General features: G+C 39.7%; 3 protein-coding genes across 7 annotated transcripts; 2 read left to right on the top strand and 1 right to left on the bottom strand.

The window, feature by feature from the left end:
• Window positions 1-799: 799 nt before the first annotated feature.
• LOC120014438 (tetratricopeptide repeat protein 37-like) lies at window positions 800-5,414 on the top strand. Of its 2 annotated transcripts, none has more exons than XM_038866391.1 (11): window positions 800-1,028; window positions 1,108-1,336; window positions 1,889-1,981; window positions 2,062-2,163; window positions 2,274-2,441; window positions 2,520-2,608; window positions 2,746-2,867; window positions 3,035-3,216; window positions 3,509-3,793; window positions 4,638-4,785; window positions 4,906-5,414. In XM_038866391.1, exons 1-11 carry the CDS (start codon window positions 874-876, stop codon window positions 5,253-5,255), a joined length of 1,923 nt encoding a protein of 640 aa, XP_038722319.1. In that variant the 5' UTR covers window positions 800-873; the 3' UTR covers window positions 5,256-5,414. The 2 variants fall into 2 exon arrangements, with proteins under 2 accessions (XP_038722319.1, XP_038722320.1); XM_038866392.1 differs by having other exon boundaries at window positions 1,132-1,336.
• Window positions 5,415-6,462: 1,048 nt separating this feature from the next.
• LOC120015405 lies at window positions 6,463-7,432 on the top strand. The gene has a single exon (XM_038867827.1). It carries the CDS (start codon window positions 6,576-6,578, stop codon window positions 7,317-7,319), a length of 744 nt encoding a protein of 247 aa, XP_038723755.1. The 5' UTR covers window positions 6,463-6,575; the 3' UTR covers window positions 7,320-7,432.
• Window positions 7,433-7,999: 567 nt separating this feature from the next.
• Window positions 8,000-10,903, bottom strand: LOC120014441 (CBBY-like protein). 4 transcript variants are annotated; one of them, XM_038866396.1, is made up of 8 exons: window positions 10,708-10,903; window positions 10,179-10,248; window positions 9,923-10,071; window positions 9,240-9,334; window positions 8,835-8,881; window positions 8,654-8,767; window positions 8,329-8,394; window positions 8,000-8,231 (listed from the first exon to the last, which is right to left on the bottom strand). In XM_038866396.1, the coding sequence occupies exons 3-8, from the start codon at window positions 10,068-10,070 to the stop codon at window positions 8,180-8,182; spliced, it is 522 nt and encodes a 173-aa protein (XP_038722324.1). In that variant the 5' UTR covers window position 10,071; window positions 10,179-10,248; window positions 10,708-10,903; the 3' UTR covers window positions 8,000-8,179. The 4 variants fall into 4 exon arrangements, 2 of the variants coding, with proteins under 2 accessions (XP_038722324.1, XP_038722323.1); XM_038866395.1 differs by having other exon boundaries at window positions 8,329-8,397; XR_005471563.1 differs by lacking the exons at window positions 8,000-8,231; window positions 10,179-10,248; window positions 10,708-10,903 and having other exon boundaries at window positions 8,360-8,394; window positions 8,654-8,881; window positions 9,913-10,043.
• Between the last annotated feature and the right edge of the window lie 6,577 nt (window positions 10,904-17,480).

Raw genomic sequence — 17,480 nt, forward strand, 5'->3', positions numbered from 1 at the left:
AGTTCAGGGGCATGTTTGACTCGAAATGAACTTTAGGGGCTCAATCGACCTAGTGGTCAAAGTTCAAGGGCATTTTCTATTCGTTTCCTTTTTTTTTTAGTAATAGAGGTAAGACACAATATTTATTTTTTTTTATAGTTGTGAGTGTGGTTTAAGTGGAACCCATTTTTGGAGTTAACATGGAGGCCAACCATATCCTATGTCCCATGTTTGACTCATTAAAAGAGAGACAATAAAATAGTATTGTTGTAGCTAAAATAGTATCCATGGGCCAACAAATTTGTGAAAAATACCATTCCCTCACCCTTCCTTAAAAGCTTTAACTCGGTTGGATCTTAGTAAAATTTGTAGAGGGTATCGATAACATGTGTCTTAAGGACATTTTTTAAGGATTCACTAGTGCAAACCACAATATCACGTGTGTGATGAACACTCTCTCACCTAGTTTTTTAAACTTAAAATACAGATTTTTTTTCCAAATTCTAATATACTTTTTTCATCCTTATCTAATACTCTAAGAACATACTATCATTTTTCTTTGTAAAATGAGTCGGTGTTGGTTCTTTCAATTTGGAAATTAGGTTTTGGTTATATTGTTCCTTTGCGGGCTTTGCACAACCCTAATCTAATGTCGCCGTAAATCGGCCATAAACCTAAATGTTACTCCTATTTAAAAAAAATGTTGAAAAAGACAAAACAATACATTATTGATTATAGTTTTATCCATTACCTATCCATTAGATTTTAGGACCATTACCTATAAATAAATAAATAACTAATAACAAAAATCGAAGAGTTGGGTGTTGCAGGCTTGAGCGAAGGTCGTCGTCTCTCTCTCTCGTGCAAGCACAGAGAAACCAGGAGCGAGCGAACATGCCCCAACTACATGCGGCGTCGCAAATGATAAAGCCGGAATACGACGACGTAGAGAGCTCTAAGATCGTCGTTTTTGCTGATCTAAACGCCAATCCTCCTGAAACAACCGACCAAGATCCTCTCCTACGCTCTTCGGCGATTGAGCCTTCTAGGTCTCACTCTCTTTCATTTTCTTTTCTAATTCAGTTAAATTCACATGGATTAGACTTTGATCTTGCAAACAATGAACAGATTGAATGTGAATGGTGAAAGCAGCGTATGTAGAAGTGGAATAACGAGCAAAGACAACGATGGGACTGAAGGTAAAGGAAAAACCTCGAATAAGTTAGGGAAATCGCGTTCGAGAAACGCGAGTAAGGGAGAGGCGTCGTGTATTGATTATGGAGGAGATGCGGATGCAGAACAGCCAGGTCCACCCCCTCCATCTTCTCGCGAGGAGAAAGTCAGCAGCCTCAAAACCGTCTGTACTCTTGCTCTTAATTTTTTTTTTGTTGCTAATTTTTGAACATACTTTGAGTGGGAATTTTATTGGATTAAAGTTTCCCGGAGAACATAACAGACTAGTGTGGCACAATAGATATTGATTTTTAGTTTATTATTATTAAGCTTGTTGTTGTTAGTAGACAGCACTACAGCAGGAACTGTAAGAAATTTCACTCTACATTGCCTTTTCACTTGAAGACGGAAATCATATTTCTGCAAAACATGAGGACATGATTATTTCACTAATTTTAGAGTACCTTTTGCTATGAACACTTAAGGAGATAGAAACTTCCAAGGCTCCGTTTTGTGAATTAGGAAAATAGCATGATTTGACATCCCCCTCTACATGGAATTGCTTATCAATAGATATGTCAGACTCATTTCGCATATAAATGCTGTAATTTGTTTGACGGGTGGGCTTTCTACATCTCTGAAGTATCCTGTGACTAAGTCTTTACGAGTCTTTAATAAATTTGGAGGTACTGTATACATCTGCTTGATTACTCGCTGACTTGTGGCACTCCTGTAGGGTTTGATACATGTTGCTAAGAAGATGCCTAAGAATGCACATGCGCACTTTTATCTTGGACTTATGTATCAAAGGTTGGGTCAACCTCAAAAGGTCGCTTTGAAACTCACCCAGCTCTATAATTCTTGTCTATCGACTTTCTGTTATTTGACTCAATTCCAGGTTTCTTTCAGGCAATTTTGGCATATGAGAAAGCTGAGGAGATCTTGCTTCGTTGTGAATCTGAGATTGATAGGCCAGAACTGCTTTCGTTAGTTCAAATCCATCATGCGCAGGTGTGGAGATTGTAAAATAATCTTCACTTTGTTTTTTTCCTTATTCTTTACAACACAGATGAATAATTCTATTGGTTTATATTTCACCTACTTGTGTGACAACTATGTAGTGCTTTCTACTTGAAAGTCTAGGAGAGACTTGCGTGGACAAAGAACTTGAACAGGAAGAGCTTGAGGAAATTCTCTCCAGACTAAAAGACTCAATGCGATCAGATATCAGACAAGCAGCAGTATGGAACACACTAGGCTTGATACTGCTCAAAACTGGTCGCACGGAGGTAGGCGAGTGATTTTTCTTGTTTTCAAATCTTGTGCTCTCTTTTCTTAATCTGATCCTGGCTACCTCTCTTTTCCAGAGTGCTGTTTCGGTTCTATCGACCTTATTGACCATTGATCCTAACAACTTTGATTGCATTGGTAACCTTGGAATTGCTTATCTTCAAAGGTAAGAGTGTAACATTTGTTCGATGTATGTAATTTTCAAGCTTGGCAGAAAATGAGAGAGATACATCCTTGAGGTTTACGGTTCATTTTTAATAGTTTCTCTGTTAGTTACTGTTAGTGATTGTTTAATCTCTGCAGTGGAAATTTGGAGCTTTCAGAAAAATGTTTTCAAGATTTGATTCTTAAAGATCAAAATCATCCTGCTGCATTAATCAACTATGCTGCTACTCTTTTGTGTAAATATGGCTCAGTTGTTGCAGGTATGTCTTTGATAAGTTCGACTCGATTTATTTGCTGTATTGAGTAGTAGCTTACATAATCTCGTCTCACCCTCTATTCTAGGGTGTTAGATATAGAATAGTTACATTCTTTATGAAGTACAGTTTCAAACCTCCGCTACTATATAATTCCTTCATTCTATTGTCAGGTGCTGGGGCCAATGCTGGTGAAGGCTCTTCTGTAGACCAATTTGCAGCTGTCAATGTTGCAAAGGAGTGTTTGCTGGCCGCATTAAGAGCAGATCCTAAAGGAGCACATATATGGGCAAATCTTGCTAATGCATATTACATGACTGGTGACCACAGAAGTTCTAGTAAATGCTTGGAGAAGGTGCACATGGTTCATTGCTACAATCATTTATTGCTTCTTTGTTGAGGTTGTTTGTTGTTTCCTAGATCTTTTGACAAATGAATTTTTGTGTTATTTGATTGTGAACCACGGGAAATCTCTTCTGACTTCTGAGTTAGAAGTCTTAAAATCGGACAGTTCACTGCTGTAATTTTGCTGTCTATGTTTCTGTGAATAGTATTTGCCTCTATTTACCTTGCGGTTTCATTTCAATGTGGTGAGTAGCCTATATTGTTGCTTCTTGTTTTTGATAATTTCAATTGTTGCTCCTTAGGCTGCAAAACTGGAGCCCAATTGTATGTCTACTCGATATGCAGTTGCCATTCATCGTATCAAGGATGCAGAAAGATCTCAAGATCCTAGTGAACAGCTTTCGTGGGCTGGCAACGAAATGGCATCCATAGTAAGAGAAGGTGATTCTGTTCCAATAGAACTTCCCATTGCTTGGGCAGGACTTGCCATGGTTCACAAGGCCCAGCATGAGATTGCTGCAGCATTTAAGACAGAACAAAAGGAATTAATGGAGGTAGAAGAGCGTGCTCTCTACATTTTAAAACAGGTACTTTTGGGTCGTTTTCAATTTTCTATTGGACAAACTAGCTCAATGATTGCACAATGTGGAAGTTTCAAAGTGTGTTTTCTATATCAAATTTCTGTTCATTTGTTCATACCATGATGGTAACCTCTCCATTGGTCATTGTGAGGATTATGTGAATGAACTTACATGAGAAATTCAGCGCAGCTGCTGCATATAGTTTAGGCTAATGTTTTGCATCCTATTTGTGTCTTGAGTGGCCCATCTTTATTATGTTTTATACCTTAATAGCCCAGCGATCTAATAATTTATTGTGAAGTCAACCTCTTTCTGTTGGGTATTATTTCTTCTTAATACAGTCTGAAGTATGTTTCCTGAACTACTATGGTCCATTAAAGGGATCTCCTTTATTTTGAAGATGAAACTTGTATGACAATTGCAATTGTGAAGTAGCTTAATTTCTGTCTTGCGAACTATGCTTAAAGAGGAAATTTTTTTTTCTCCGTTTTCCATTTTACTTGCATCAGTGCATTATTCGGTAGGATTATTTAGTTGGCACAAAGTAAAATCTAAAGATTACTCACGATAGTTTTCTTTTCTACTCTCTCTAAAGTGATTTGATGTTAGCTACTTAGCTTAGTTCGTGGCATGCATTCTAAAAAATTGAAGAGGAAGGAGGAAAATATGAACTTAATGCCAACATGTTTTGCCTAAAAATTGTCAATTCTGGTGAAAAAAATCCATGGTTCACCATTGATTGCTAAATGGTTGATGATGCTTCTTGACCTAGCTTAGTAGAGAAAGAAAGCGTGATGTTTTGGATGATTTTGTTCCTAATGATACGTTCTTTTAATTTCTTATGGATCAGGCAGTAGCAGAGGATCCTGATGATGGTGTGCAGTGGCACCAACTTGGCCTTCATAATCTCTGTTCCCAACAATATAAAACAGCACAAAAATATCTCAAGGCAGCAGTTGCTCGTTTTAGAGAATGCAGCTACGCGTGGTCAAATCTTGGTACGTGCTAATTCAAGACTATTTCATCGTGTTTTTTTTTTTTCTTGTATTGGTAAAGGCTTTTTTTTTCTCCTTTAGTTTAAGATTTTAAGCTTATACGGTTAAGGTTTGTGTAACTAGGTGTTGCACTGCAACTATCTGAGGAGTCATCACAAGCTGAGGAGGTATACAAGCAGGCTTTGAGTTTAGCTACAGCAGAACAATCACATGCTATATTTTCCAACCTTGGGAACCTCTACCGGCAGCAGAAAAAAATTGAACGCGCAAAGGCAATGTTGTCAAAGTCGCTTCAACTGCAGCCTGGCTATGCTCCTGCATATAACAATCTAGGTCTCGTTTTTGTCGCGGAGGGTCGATGGGACGAAGCTAAGTTCTGCTTTGACAAAGCTGTCCAGGCAGATCCATTGCTTGATGCAGCCAAGTCAAATATGATTAAAGCAACAGCCATGTCTAGATTGTGTGGAGGCTGACTCTGCTTATAAAAAACCAGAAGAGTAATTTCCTATCATCTATTAATAACACGTCTCTCTCTCTCTCTCTCTCTCTCTCTCTCTCTGCTTAATTCGGGAATGAAGAATACTTCAAATTTTCACAAAGGTGTATATAATGGCTTTATGCATTGTGTGTCATGTCCTTAACCCATAGTTGCAATCTATAAATCACATATCTTTAGATGCTTGAGTTCAATATCGGCATATCATAATCTTTAATTGCTATATATACTTTAATTTTTGAAAATTGAATTGCAAATGTAGGATGAGTATGGGATCGGGTTGATTGATTATCTGCTTAACAATCGATCCACCCGATCTACCGAACCGATCTTGGACAAAATTTAAAATCATTATCGGCCCGATTTTGTGGGTTCGGTAATGGTTGACAATCGACTTTTTCGACTGATTGTTGGGCTGAGTAAATGGTACAAACCAACTTTTTCTTTTTCTTTTTCGAAAATGAAATAAACATAATGGTAAGACAATAAAAATCAATATGCTAATCATCACTAATCTAAAATAAATAACCAGTTTTATAACATACTCAGAGTAAAGACTCTGATCCTAAGCGCGTTGACATCAAGTTTATATTCCTTTTTCATTATTTTGATAAATTATCGTAGAGAATTCAACCCATGCAAACCGCCATGCTCATAACACGCGTTCAGAAATCATTAATTGGTGAAGTACAGCTTGCTTGGGGCTCACAAGAAAACGAAATTGGTGGAAATGGAATCATATATTATAAACCCCCAAAATAAAAACTCAAGAAACAAACACGTGAATGCCAACCATGTCTGTCATGTCTATGCATGTGACAATTGGCATTCACAACCAAACCAATCATCAAAATTATGTCAACTCCCCTATCCCAATTTTCTTTTAATGTAGGAAAATAAAATGAGGGAGGCTCGAACTCGAGGTCTCTTTGAGATATCATATATATGAGTGTCATCCGAACTACTCGTGATTCTCTTATCTTAATTCTTTTTCAGCAGTGCTAGACGTTCCAACAACTGGGATTTCAGTGATCCCATGTACGGGAGAAAATTAAAGTGCATAACCTCAATAACTGAAATCTCAATTGTTGAGACATTTATCTTTTTCTTTTTCTTTTTTTACAAAACCACCACATTTATATTTTATCAATAAATCAATTTTCAATAAATAGTTTTCAAAGGAGGAATACTATAGAATTCTCTCCAACTTTCTCGCTATAATCAGAAACTTTACTCCACTCCCTCTATGGAACCATAGAAACCAGAACCGAGTACTCTCTCGATCTTATGTGAAAACATGCCCATCACCAACCTATCTCTTCTCTTCAAGCCCTTCATCCTCTCTCTATTCCTATCACTCTCATGCCTTCTATTCTTAGCATCCAATTCTCCCCTCCATCGCAAAACCAAATTCAACCAGACCCAAACACAACTCTCCAGCGACCTCCGTATCCGACCCGGTTACTCGTCCTACGATGCGTACATCGAACACCAGCTCAACAAAACCTTGAACCCTAAACTCCGCCAAGTATGGAAGACGCGTGACTGGGACCGCAAGGTCCGAGTCTTCGCCAAGTTCTTCGAGTCGTTTAAGCGAAGGAACCTTTTGTTTAACGAGTCAAAGGCCTTATCTATTGGCGCCCGGGTCGGGCAAGAGGTGGCCGCATTGAAGCGGGTCGGGGTTTCGGACTCGGTCGGTATGGACTTGGTGCCGCGTCCGCCACTTGTAGTGAAAGGAGACTTCCATGCCCAGCCGTTTGAGAACGGGACTTTCGATTTTGAGTTCTCGAACGTGTTCGATCACGCGCTGTATCCGTGGAAGTTTGTTGGGGAGATCGAACGGACGTTGAAGCCCGGCGGGATTTGTGTTCTACACGTGGCGCTATCGCGACAAACGGATAAGTATTCCGCGAACGATTTGTTTAGTGTGAAGCCGTTGGTGGAGTTGTTTAAGGTGTCGGAGTTCGTTGAGGTTAGGAGGGTTGATGGGTTCGGGCTTGACACGGAGGTGGTTTTTAGGAAAAAGAAGGTGAATAATTAATTTTATTAATTTTTTTTTCTCTCTTGTTAAAGTTCTTTTTAATATATTTTTTGTTCATTACATTGTTGGAGATACGAAATTGATTTATAGATTAATTTTTATGTTTTTCCTTATGATAAGATCCATACTTCCATAGGCATCTCATCACATCTTCAAAGCATTGCTTCTAAGTTTGCTAATACACACTAATTAATTTCATCAATTGTTGAACTTTAATCATGTGGCATGAATGCCTTGGATAGACAGGATTAACAAAGTCCGTGAATTGAGGGACCCTCTAAAAAGGGCCCTTGAGTTTCTCCAATAAAGAGAACACTTTTACGCGGTTTGAATATGTATGTATATGTATATGCTTTTCAAAAAAAAAGAAAGAGAGAATATGTATGTATATTAAGTTGTGCAAACCTTAGCCCTATAATTACTATAATTACACAATATTAAAAGCTAAAACGTTTAGAATTTATACCTTGCGCCACCTCACAATAGCCAATAATATTTTATAAAATAAAAAAATATAGTAATACTAATTTTGATTATAATTCTATTACTATAACATATATATATATATATATATTAAAAAATTAATGTTATATATAATATTTGTTAAAACTTAAAATATACTATATTTTTGTTGAGACAATGAGACTAGTTATTATACTCCACTTACATAAACGAGTCAATAGAGAATGACACCTTGATATATGAGACAACTGTAATAGCATATATAACAAAGCTGCAATCAGAATCAGATAGCGTACTTCCAAGTCCAAGATGATTAAAAGTCTCTCTTTTGCATAATATTGGGGGACCAATATGCATGCCTGGTCTCTTTCTACCATAATAAGTGGTCGTTGGGGGACTTACCTTGGATGGGGGCCAGACTTATCTTTTTGTAGAGGGTAGCCAGGAGAGCTGCGCAAATTCATTCCACTTTTTAAAGGAAGAACCGGCAACAATGAATATTAACCAACATGCATGCCAACTCAAGATATGAGGCAGTGGTCCCTACTTGACAATGGCCAAATGTATGAGACAGTTGAACCGTTGGGACCCGTAGTTAGTAGCTGACAGCTTCCTGCTAAGGAAAAAACACACAATCATATCACATGTGGAGGTTAAATATCTATTGATAGACAGGGATATATGTCATATATATCGTACTATACAGCCATTGCTTTGTTTCAAGGTGGAGATCACTCTTCATTGAACAGTAAATGAACTTCCACCAGAAGGTGATTTTTATCAGAGGATGTAAATATTATGTGCTAAAGAATTTGGGAGAGCTGATATGAATACTAAGAGAATTAATTCAATCTAACTAAGGTCTAACGTACTGTTTTTCAAGAAGGCGTACAAAGAATGCCAGATCAAAACGTTCTTCTGGAGAATCTCGAATGCAGTCAAAGACTGCATCTGTGTTTAAGAAATCCTCTTCGGCCGCTGTATAACTGCACAATTCTGAGCAAAAGGACACATAAATAGATTATAATTACAGAAAAATCTGTCATGAAATACCTTGAAGGGTCAACCCCAAGCGTCTTGGCTGCTAGAACATAAATGGCCTGTAAAAAAAAAAGTAAAAAACTATCCATTACTGGACAGCTTATCTTTGCATTATCATTCACCAAGAGAGGATGTCAGTGAGGACATCAAACTAGGATCAAATTGAACTCTAAAATCAACAAATGCCAAAAAACAGATCCTGTGCAACAACTTCAGTCTCATAATTATAGTAAAGAATCCTATTATTTGTCACCTCTTAGGGTGTAAATGATTCTGAAGATATCACCTGCCCAATATTAGTTTATCACTCTTGAATGGCCATAGAGGGTGTACTTGCATCATTGCATGCATAAATAATAATCAAATCGAAATATAACAACATTTATGTCTAGAACTGCCAGTGGACAAAAAATTTACAGGATCAGGCTTCTTGCTTGGAACAACATCTCCGGCAAATATCTTGATTTTTCTGCTTGCTCTGGTCCCAGCAAGCACGAAACTATTGGAGAAACCTGAAATAAAGATGTCTTAACTTGGATGCCAAACAGATAAGTCCTTCAAGAATATACATTTAACTCGTGATCCTGCCATTAGATTCAACACATACAAATTTGAAGAGAACTAAATCCGAATTATTGGACCCCTCTATTCCACCATTCAGCCTTTCTGACAATCATTCAGCAATGTCTATCGCTGCGATGTGGCATGCGTAAGACTGGTACTTATTTAGAATTGAAACCTGAACTTATCGTTCTGTTTTGCATTAAGCAATGGATTTTTGACCATCTGTTGGCGTCTTTTGTCATAACTTGCTTCTCAGATAGATACTACTACTTCCAAGAATATAGGATCGTAAACTGGAAAATCTTTATTCCTAGCACCCATAATGGTACCTTTTAAAGCAGTGATTCCCATAAGACATAACTAATGGTTTAACAGTTTATATTACCATGCTTAATTTTTTCATTTCGAGCTGCCTTACTTCAGGTTTCCAAGTTTCCAATGCAATAATGAAATGATATGCACATTAGACGAAGGAATCAAATACTAAATACGGAATATAAAATTTGAAGATCAGGGAGAAACAGACTTTGCCACACCAGGCCAAAGAGGGAGTAATCTTTTCTCAATAAGGGAGATGAAGAGCTCTGTTTTTCGCTTGTGAAGAGAAGCTATGAATTCTTTTCCTTCTTCTTCACTCTTTGGAGCATTTTCCGGCCAACCAGTCTTGTTAAAGTAGGCCGTCATTCTACAATGATTAGAATCAAATAAGAACTAATTCAATCACAAAATAACTCGAGTCACGAACTCGTGTTAATTTTTGAAGGCTGTGAAGTTTTCAAGAGAATGCAATACCTTTCTTTTCCACCTCCAATGAGCAATTCACCATACACATCCACATCCCAAGTAACACCCCCAGTCCTTTCTGTGAATCAACGAGATTTTATGGATTTACCTCATGACACAGATTAAAGTGTATCATATTTACTAACTGAAGAAATAATATATTTTCCTCCTGCCACTACATAATGAATTTTATTGTGTTCAGTGTCTTAAATTTCCTTCCGTCCATTATGTTGGGAACATTTGATCTTTATATTGTTATTTGTTGTATTTGTGTAGAAAATTGTTTTGAGACTCAACCAGCTAATTTAGTTCAGAATTGATTTACCAGTACTATATGATCGCAATCGATTTTAAGCATAAGATTGAAATTCACATCATGCATTGCTCTTCCTATGAGACATTTTCTCAGCAACCAAACATAGTATCACCAATATCCCGGAAAAAACGAAAAACAAAATCAATAAACCCTAACATCAGCTCGTTCACAATTCAAGCCTAATACACAACTAGATGGACGAAGCTGTAGTCCAAAACGTACCTCTCCGAAAGTGTCATTAAAGGAAATCCTATGTCCATATTTCTCTGCATCCACTCGCACTCCATCGCAGTCGAAGAGAAGAGCCGATGGAAGAACCGGAGGAGACGAAGTTAAGCAAGTGACTTCAGTAGATGCGCTCCCCTCGATCATCCCTCTACCTCTTGTCATATTACTTATACTTACTTTCGTCCCCACAGAGAAGACGAAAAGGCCTTTCACGAGATAAGGAGACAAAAATGGAAGCCCTTCGCAGTGCATTTGAGGAAGGAAGTGCAGTGAAGGAAAAAAAAGAAACTCCATGAGAAATGCAGTGTCTTTGGCATTTCGAATGTCTTTGCTTGGGTATTATATTAGTATCGCAGTCGTGACTCATCTCATGAGTAGTATTGTAATGGGCCTAAAACAGTGTTATTAGATTGGAGGCTCAAAAGGTAAACAGGTAATTTAGCCCATGAAATGAAAAATGGGCCAAGAAGGTCCAGTGAGCCGTCTACATTCCCTCCGAAACTATATTGAGTACGATTTTTTTTATTACTATCTAAGGGACCCAGCTCAGCGTGCCACTCTGTAACAAATTTTTTTTTTATTAATATCCAAGGGAACCCCAGCTCTCAGCGTACCACTTTGTGACAATTTTTTTTTATTATTAATATCTAAGGGAACCTTAGCTTAGCGTGCCACTTTGTGACAACTGGGCCAGATCCAAATCTCGGATCGCCAGTTCACTCTGACAACGGACATAACTGAGCTTATCTACTGTTATTGTGTTGATTGGGCTTATCCACCGTTATCGTGGTAGCACTATGAGAATATACCTATGAGGGAGCTCTTGGTAGGAGTAGAAACTTGTCACTCAACCAATCGGCTACACATCTTTGGTTTATTGGGTATGAGTTATGATATAGCATGCGAATTTCGTGTTACTTATGTATTGAGTTAATCCAATATTGATCCAGTCCTGTGTATTCACGGGAACTGAAAGTTTAAAGCGGACAATATAATTGATTGTTTGAGGTGTGAATTTATGACAGATATGCCTTTTACTGGATTTCTTGTTCTCATTAAGCTATTTGATTATAAGGGTTTTGTGGATCATGCTTCAGGGGAAAGCTAATAGATGCCATACAGATTCCTTCACAAGGAGAAGGACATGGAGCATACAGATTCCTTCAACAGTAGTTTGTAACGTCTTCAATCTTCGCACAATTGATAATTCCCTGGGCCTTCATTCTGATGGATCACATAAAAAGGCCACTGTGGCCCACCAAGATTCCAAACTGAACCAACCAATCACCCCATTGTGAATTATTATTAATTTATTATTATTATTTTTTCACAAAAAAAGTTAGAGATTTGACACACTATGACGTGTCATCACCCAATTAGACTCATTGGGCACTCCGTCTCACCAAATCCAAGTAAAATAAAACATCAGTTCTCTGTGCAGAAAAAAGTAAAAAAAAAAAAAAACACAAGAGAACCTAAACATGCTATAATGAGTGGGCAAATATGTAAATCTAAAGAGATAACCAAAGGACACAATTGCAAAAGAAATTTATCTGCCTCAACTCAAGCGAAGATAAGAGAAGAATCTGCAGAGGCAACTAAGAGTGATAAAAAAAACTAGTTTCGGACAACATCTCATGTTTATTAAATATTTACACGTTCGAATCTTTATTCGGGTTGAATTTCAAACGTATTTAATTGATCAAACTCGGGATTGGTATAAATCCGAACAATAACATAATCTGGGTTAAGGTATGTATAAATAAATTGAACAAGATTTCAATTTTTGGATCCATACTTATTTTAAATTGAATAAAATTTGTATGTTTGAATCTGAATTTCGAATTTGATTTAATTTGGGTTGTACGAATTTGATCCTTCGGACCGATTAGAGATTTGTTATCACCAACGGCAACGGACGTGGCATAACTGTGATTAAAGTAAAAAGCCAGTGTCATTTACACAAGTGCACCAAACCCACAATAAAACCTCCCACTCACATGTCCAGTACTCTGCCCTCCCACTTGCCTCTCTCTCCATTTTTCACCCTTCAATGCACTCTGTAATAACAGATTGCAGAGCCAGCATAAAAATATAACCTAATTTTTTTCATAAAATAAAGATGATGTGAAGAATCTTAACACCTTCTCTCTCCGTCACCCCCAACAATGGACTTTGTGTGAGAGAGAGTGTTACACACCCAGCTAAACAAGCCACTCAGATAAGAACAGAACCAAAATAAATAATATACTGCAATCTGTCAACTGATATTATAAGTAAATGATCCACAAGAACAACAGTGCTCTGTCTTCTACAATGAGATAACCCAAGATAATGCCCTATTCGAGTGAGGCGGCACTCCACAGTGTAGACAACAAATTACATTCAACAACGAACTGCCCTAAAATACAGCAGACAATATATATTGCTTCTAAAGTGATCCCAGCCTTTGAACTTCTCCCACATCGCACGGCTGACCATCAAACAGCTAAATATAACATAGACAAAAGGAACGACGTCGCTTAGGCCAGAGTTACCTAAGTTGACTCGTGACAATACCTTCCCCTTCAGAAGACCTTGCCCACAAGGTCAGGGAATTGAGCTGCCAAACTCGAATACGAAACCCAAGTAGCCTCAGAAGCATCTTGCCCCTGCCACTTTATCAATAACTCAGCAGCCGGCTTCATTCCTTGTTTGATCAAGCGGCGGTCCAAGACTAGATCCGGAGTGGGTAAAATGTGACCCTCGGCATTTGTAGGAGGTAAGGTTGCAGAGAGAACAGAATGGTTTCCCATACGTTGCTTTAATTGAGAGACATGGAACACTGGGTGAATAAGGGAGTCTGAAGGAAGATCCAGCCTATAAGCAACTGTGCCGACTTTCTGCAGTATAGCAAAGGGACCATAATACCTGGGAGCGAGTTTGAGATTTTGGCGCTGGGCAACGGACATTTGCCGATACGGTTGCAACTTCAAATAAACCATATCACCCACCTCAAACACGATGGGAGTGCGTTTGGCATCAGCAAACCTTTTCATGGAATTCTGACTCTTGGTGAGATTGTTACGCAAGACTCCCATAATATCCTCACGCGAACGCAAGTAGCTATCTACCGCTGCAATTGCCGTGGTGCCTGGCATATAATCACAGAGCCGAGGAGGGGGTCTCCCATACACAACTTCAAAGGGAGTGAGTTTGGAACTAGCATGGGTGGTGGTATTGTAACAATATTCTGCAAGAGGAAGCCATTGAAGCCACTTTTTGGGCTGGGTACCAGCAAAACATCGTAAATACTGCTCAAGAGCCTTGTTCACAGCCTCGGTTTGACCATCACTTTGGGGGTGGTAGCTGGTGGTAAAGTTGAGCTTAGTGCCTTGTAAATCAAAAATTTTCTTCCAAAAAGCACTTGTGAACACAGAGTCACGGTCGGTCACCATGGATTCCGGAATGCCGTGGAGGCGAAAAATATTATCCAAGAACGTCTGGGCTACAGAAGCCGCTGTGTAAGGGTGAGAGAGAGCCAAAAAATGCGCATATTTTGAGAGACGATCCACTACCACTAGGAGAACAGATTTACCCGAAGAGATTGGCAACCCTTCAACAAAATCCAAACTAATATCCGCCCAAATCCGAGTAGGAATTGGCAAGGGTTGGAGTAACCCATATGGCTGAGTGTTGAGATATTTTGTCGTTTGACATACCTCACAATGCTTGACAAATGACTTGATATCAGATTTCATTGCGGGCCAATAAAATTCCTTGTAAGCTCTCTGAAGTGTTTTATCATATCCTGAATGTCCCCCAAGAGGCGAACTGTGAATTTGTTCCAACACCTTGGTGCGCACTCCAGATTGGCTCCCTACCACCAAGCGATTTTTATAAATTACAGCGCCACTCCGCAAGCTGAATTTGGAATCAGGAATCGACTTCGCCGTGAGCTGCGTAAGAAGCTCTTGAATCCACGGGTCACCTTCGTAGGAGAGCTTGATCTCAGATAAAAGGTCAAGTGTAGGGACTGTAATAGCACACACTAAAGCTGGAGGCAGGCCAATTTCCTCCCTCTGTCTCGACAAAGCATCAGCCACTTGATTTTCCTTTCCTTGTTTGTATTCCACCGAAAAATCATATCCCAACAGTTTACTCAACCACTTCTGCTGGGCTGGTGTCCCCATTTGCTGCTCCAATAGATATTTTAAACTATAATGATCGGTTTTAACCGTGAAAGTGTGACCCAACAGATATGCTCTCCATTTTTTTATTGCTGACACCAATGCAAACAACTCCTTCTCATACGTGGACAGATTTAAGGCTCTGTTCTTCAGTGTAGCACTAAAGTAAGAAATAGGTCTACCCTTCTGGAGTAAAACTGCCCCTATACCCCTCCCCGAAGCATCACATTCAATCACAAAGGGGATAGTAAAATCTGGAAGTGCCAACACGGGTGGTGCGGCCACTGCATCTCGCAAAGTATGAAAGGCATGGTCGGCGGCATCATTCCAAACAAAGGCATTCTTGGCCAGGAGGTGATATAAGGGTGCTGCAATTGAACCATACTCTTTAATAAATTTGCGATAATATCCAGTGAGGCCCAAGAATCCACGGAGGGACTTAACGGACTTGGGGATTGGCCATTCCCGCATTGCCTGGGTTTTGGCTGGGTCGGTGCGGACCCCGTTGCTGTCAATGATGTGTCCAAGATAACTCACCTCTTGAACCCCAAAAGCACATTTGGAAGCCTTAACAAAAAACTTGTGCTGCTGTAGTAACTCTAAGACCATGGTCAGATGATGCAAATGAGTCTCTTTCGATTTACTGTAGACCAAAATATCATCAAAAAAAACAAGAACAAACTGTCGGAGATACGGTTTAAACACCTCATTCATGAGACTTTGAAATGTTGATGGAGCGTTGGTAAGCCCAAACGGCATGACAAGAAACTCGTAATGGCCTTCGTGGGTTCTAAAAGCCGTCTTCGGAATATCTTCCGCCACCACCCGGATTTGATGATAGCCGGACCGTAGGTCCAATTTAGAGAATATAACTGCCCCATTCAATTCATCCAGAAGCTCATCGATGAGAGGCATCGGAAATCGATCCTTGATGGTTGCCTTATTCAAGGCTCGATAATCCACACACATGCGCCAAGTACCATCCGCCTTACGCACCAGCAGAACAGGTGAAGAATATGGACTCACGCTGTTGCGAATCACTCCGGTCTTGATCAATTCTTGGATGAGTTTTTCTATTTCAGCCTTCTGATAATGCGGATACCGATAAGGCCTAACATTTATCGGAGATGTGCCCTCCTGTAAACTGATTCGGTGATCATGAGTTCGAATGGGCGGCAGACTAGATGGTTCAGCGAAAATGGCCTCATAAGAAGCTAGCAACCGGTTAATATCTTCATCATGTACCGTAACTGAGGAGTTGGCAGTACTGTCAACTAACTGCAGAAGAAGGCCATGCCTTTCAAGCCTTTGGAACCTCCCAATGTCTGTCTGAGAAACTAGAGTCGACGTCGTTGGTTGTAACCCCACCAGTGTGCAAGTCTCCCCTTGATAGACAAACTCCATAGTAAGCTTGCGAAAATTCCAATGCACCACCTCAAAATTTCGCAGCCAATGTACTCCCAAAACCATGTCGCATCCCCCCAACGGTAGGATCAAGAAGTCTGTACTGAAGTTGACTTTCTGAATACTAAATTGAACACCACAATGTTTCCCTTGGCTGTGAACAACATCTCCATTTGCTATAGTAATAGGCCTTTCATCACACTGTTCGCGCACCAACTGAGTTTTGTAAGATATTGCGGGATCCAAAAAATTATGAGTAGACCCCGTGTCAATTAAAGCCACAAATTGATGCTTCCCAATTCGGCTGATCACCCGCATCGTCCGTGGAGCTGGAGACCCCGACAAGGCATGTAAGGAAATTTCAGGATTTTGGGAAGAGGTTCCCTCACTGGCACCCACGGCAACGTCACTAGTCTCATGGCCTGAAATTTGTTCCCCAAGCTGATTCATTTCAGTGGCTGAAAAAGCACCCTCCTGAGTCTCAATCAAAAATAGTTTTGGATTGGGACATTGATGATTTGGGGACCACTTCGCATCACAACTGTAACACAACCCTTTTCTTCTCTTTTCCTGCATTTGTTGATCAGTAATACGCTGTATAGGAGGGCCTTTGGATGGATATCTCGGCTTTGAAGCATCCGTAGGGGAGTGAGAGGATGTCGCTGAAGACACCGTGGAAGCTGCAGTGCTCCGCATTCCATAACCCAGGTAAGGAAGTGAAAGGACAGCCGGGGGGGCTGTAAGAGCAGGCTGAGAGGATGCCGAAGTTAATCCCATACTAAGTGTCAGAATTTGATGGTGAGGTACTGCCCCTAATTGAGGATGTCGGAACTGTCTTCTAGTTGCCTGCAGTGTCTCTTCTTGCATTCTAGCTAACGCTTGGGCCGCTAACATCGATTGAGGCATTAACATTTTTACAGGCAAACGAATCTCTTCCTTCAGCCCTCCCAAGAAACAACTCAGTTTATGCGCGGGAGTCAACCCTTGAATTTTCACAACCAGTTCTTCAAATTTCAGGCAGTACTCATCTACAGTGCCGGTCTGCCGGAGGCGCATCAACTCTTCCATCGGATCCTCAAACAGTCCAGGGCCAAAACGAGATTGCAATGCGGCTACAAAATCAGTCCACGAAGGTAGCTGACCAGAGACTTGAAACTCACGGGCCCAAACTGCCGCACGCCCCTCCATATAATA

The sequence above is a fragment of the Tripterygium wilfordii genome, chromosome 14 (genome assembly GCF_013401445.1).
Source record: "Tripterygium wilfordii isolate XIE 37 chromosome 14, ASM1340144v1, whole genome shotgun sequence".
In the NCBI taxonomy this organism is placed as follows: domain Eukaryota; kingdom Viridiplantae; phylum Streptophyta; class Magnoliopsida; order Celastrales; family Celastraceae; genus Tripterygium; species Tripterygium wilfordii.

Excerpts from the sequence above, each read along its gene's own strand:
- LOC120015405 (XM_038867827.1), top strand. The coding sequence starts at position 6,576 with ATGCCCATCACCAACCTATCTCTTCTCTTCAAGCCCTTCATCCTCTCT.
- LOC120014441 (XM_038866395.1), bottom strand. The coding sequence starts at position 10,070 with ATGACGGCCTACTTTAACAAGACTGGTTGGCCGGAAAATGCTCCAAAG. Across the intron at positions 9,335-9,922 it reads ATTACTCCCTCTTTGGCCTG|GTTTCTCCAATAGTTTCGTG; the intron begins GTGTGGCAAAGT and ends TCTTTATTTCAG. Across the intron at positions 8,768-8,834 it reads CTTGGGGTTGACCCTTCAAG|TTATACAGCGGCCGAAGAGG; the intron begins GTATTTCATGAC and ends AGAATTGTGCAG.
- LOC120014438 (XM_038866391.1), top strand. The coding sequence starts at position 874 with ATGCCCCAACTACATGCGGCGTCGCAAATGATAAAGCCGGAATACGAC. Across the intron at positions 1,337-1,888 it reads AAGTCAGCAGCCTCAAAACC|GGTTTGATACATGTTGCTAA; the intron begins GTCTGTACTCTT and ends GCACTCCTGTAG. Across the intron at positions 4,786-4,905 it reads CTACGCGTGGTCAAATCTTG|GTGTTGCACTGCAACTATCT; the intron begins GTACGTGCTAAT and ends TTGTGTAACTAG.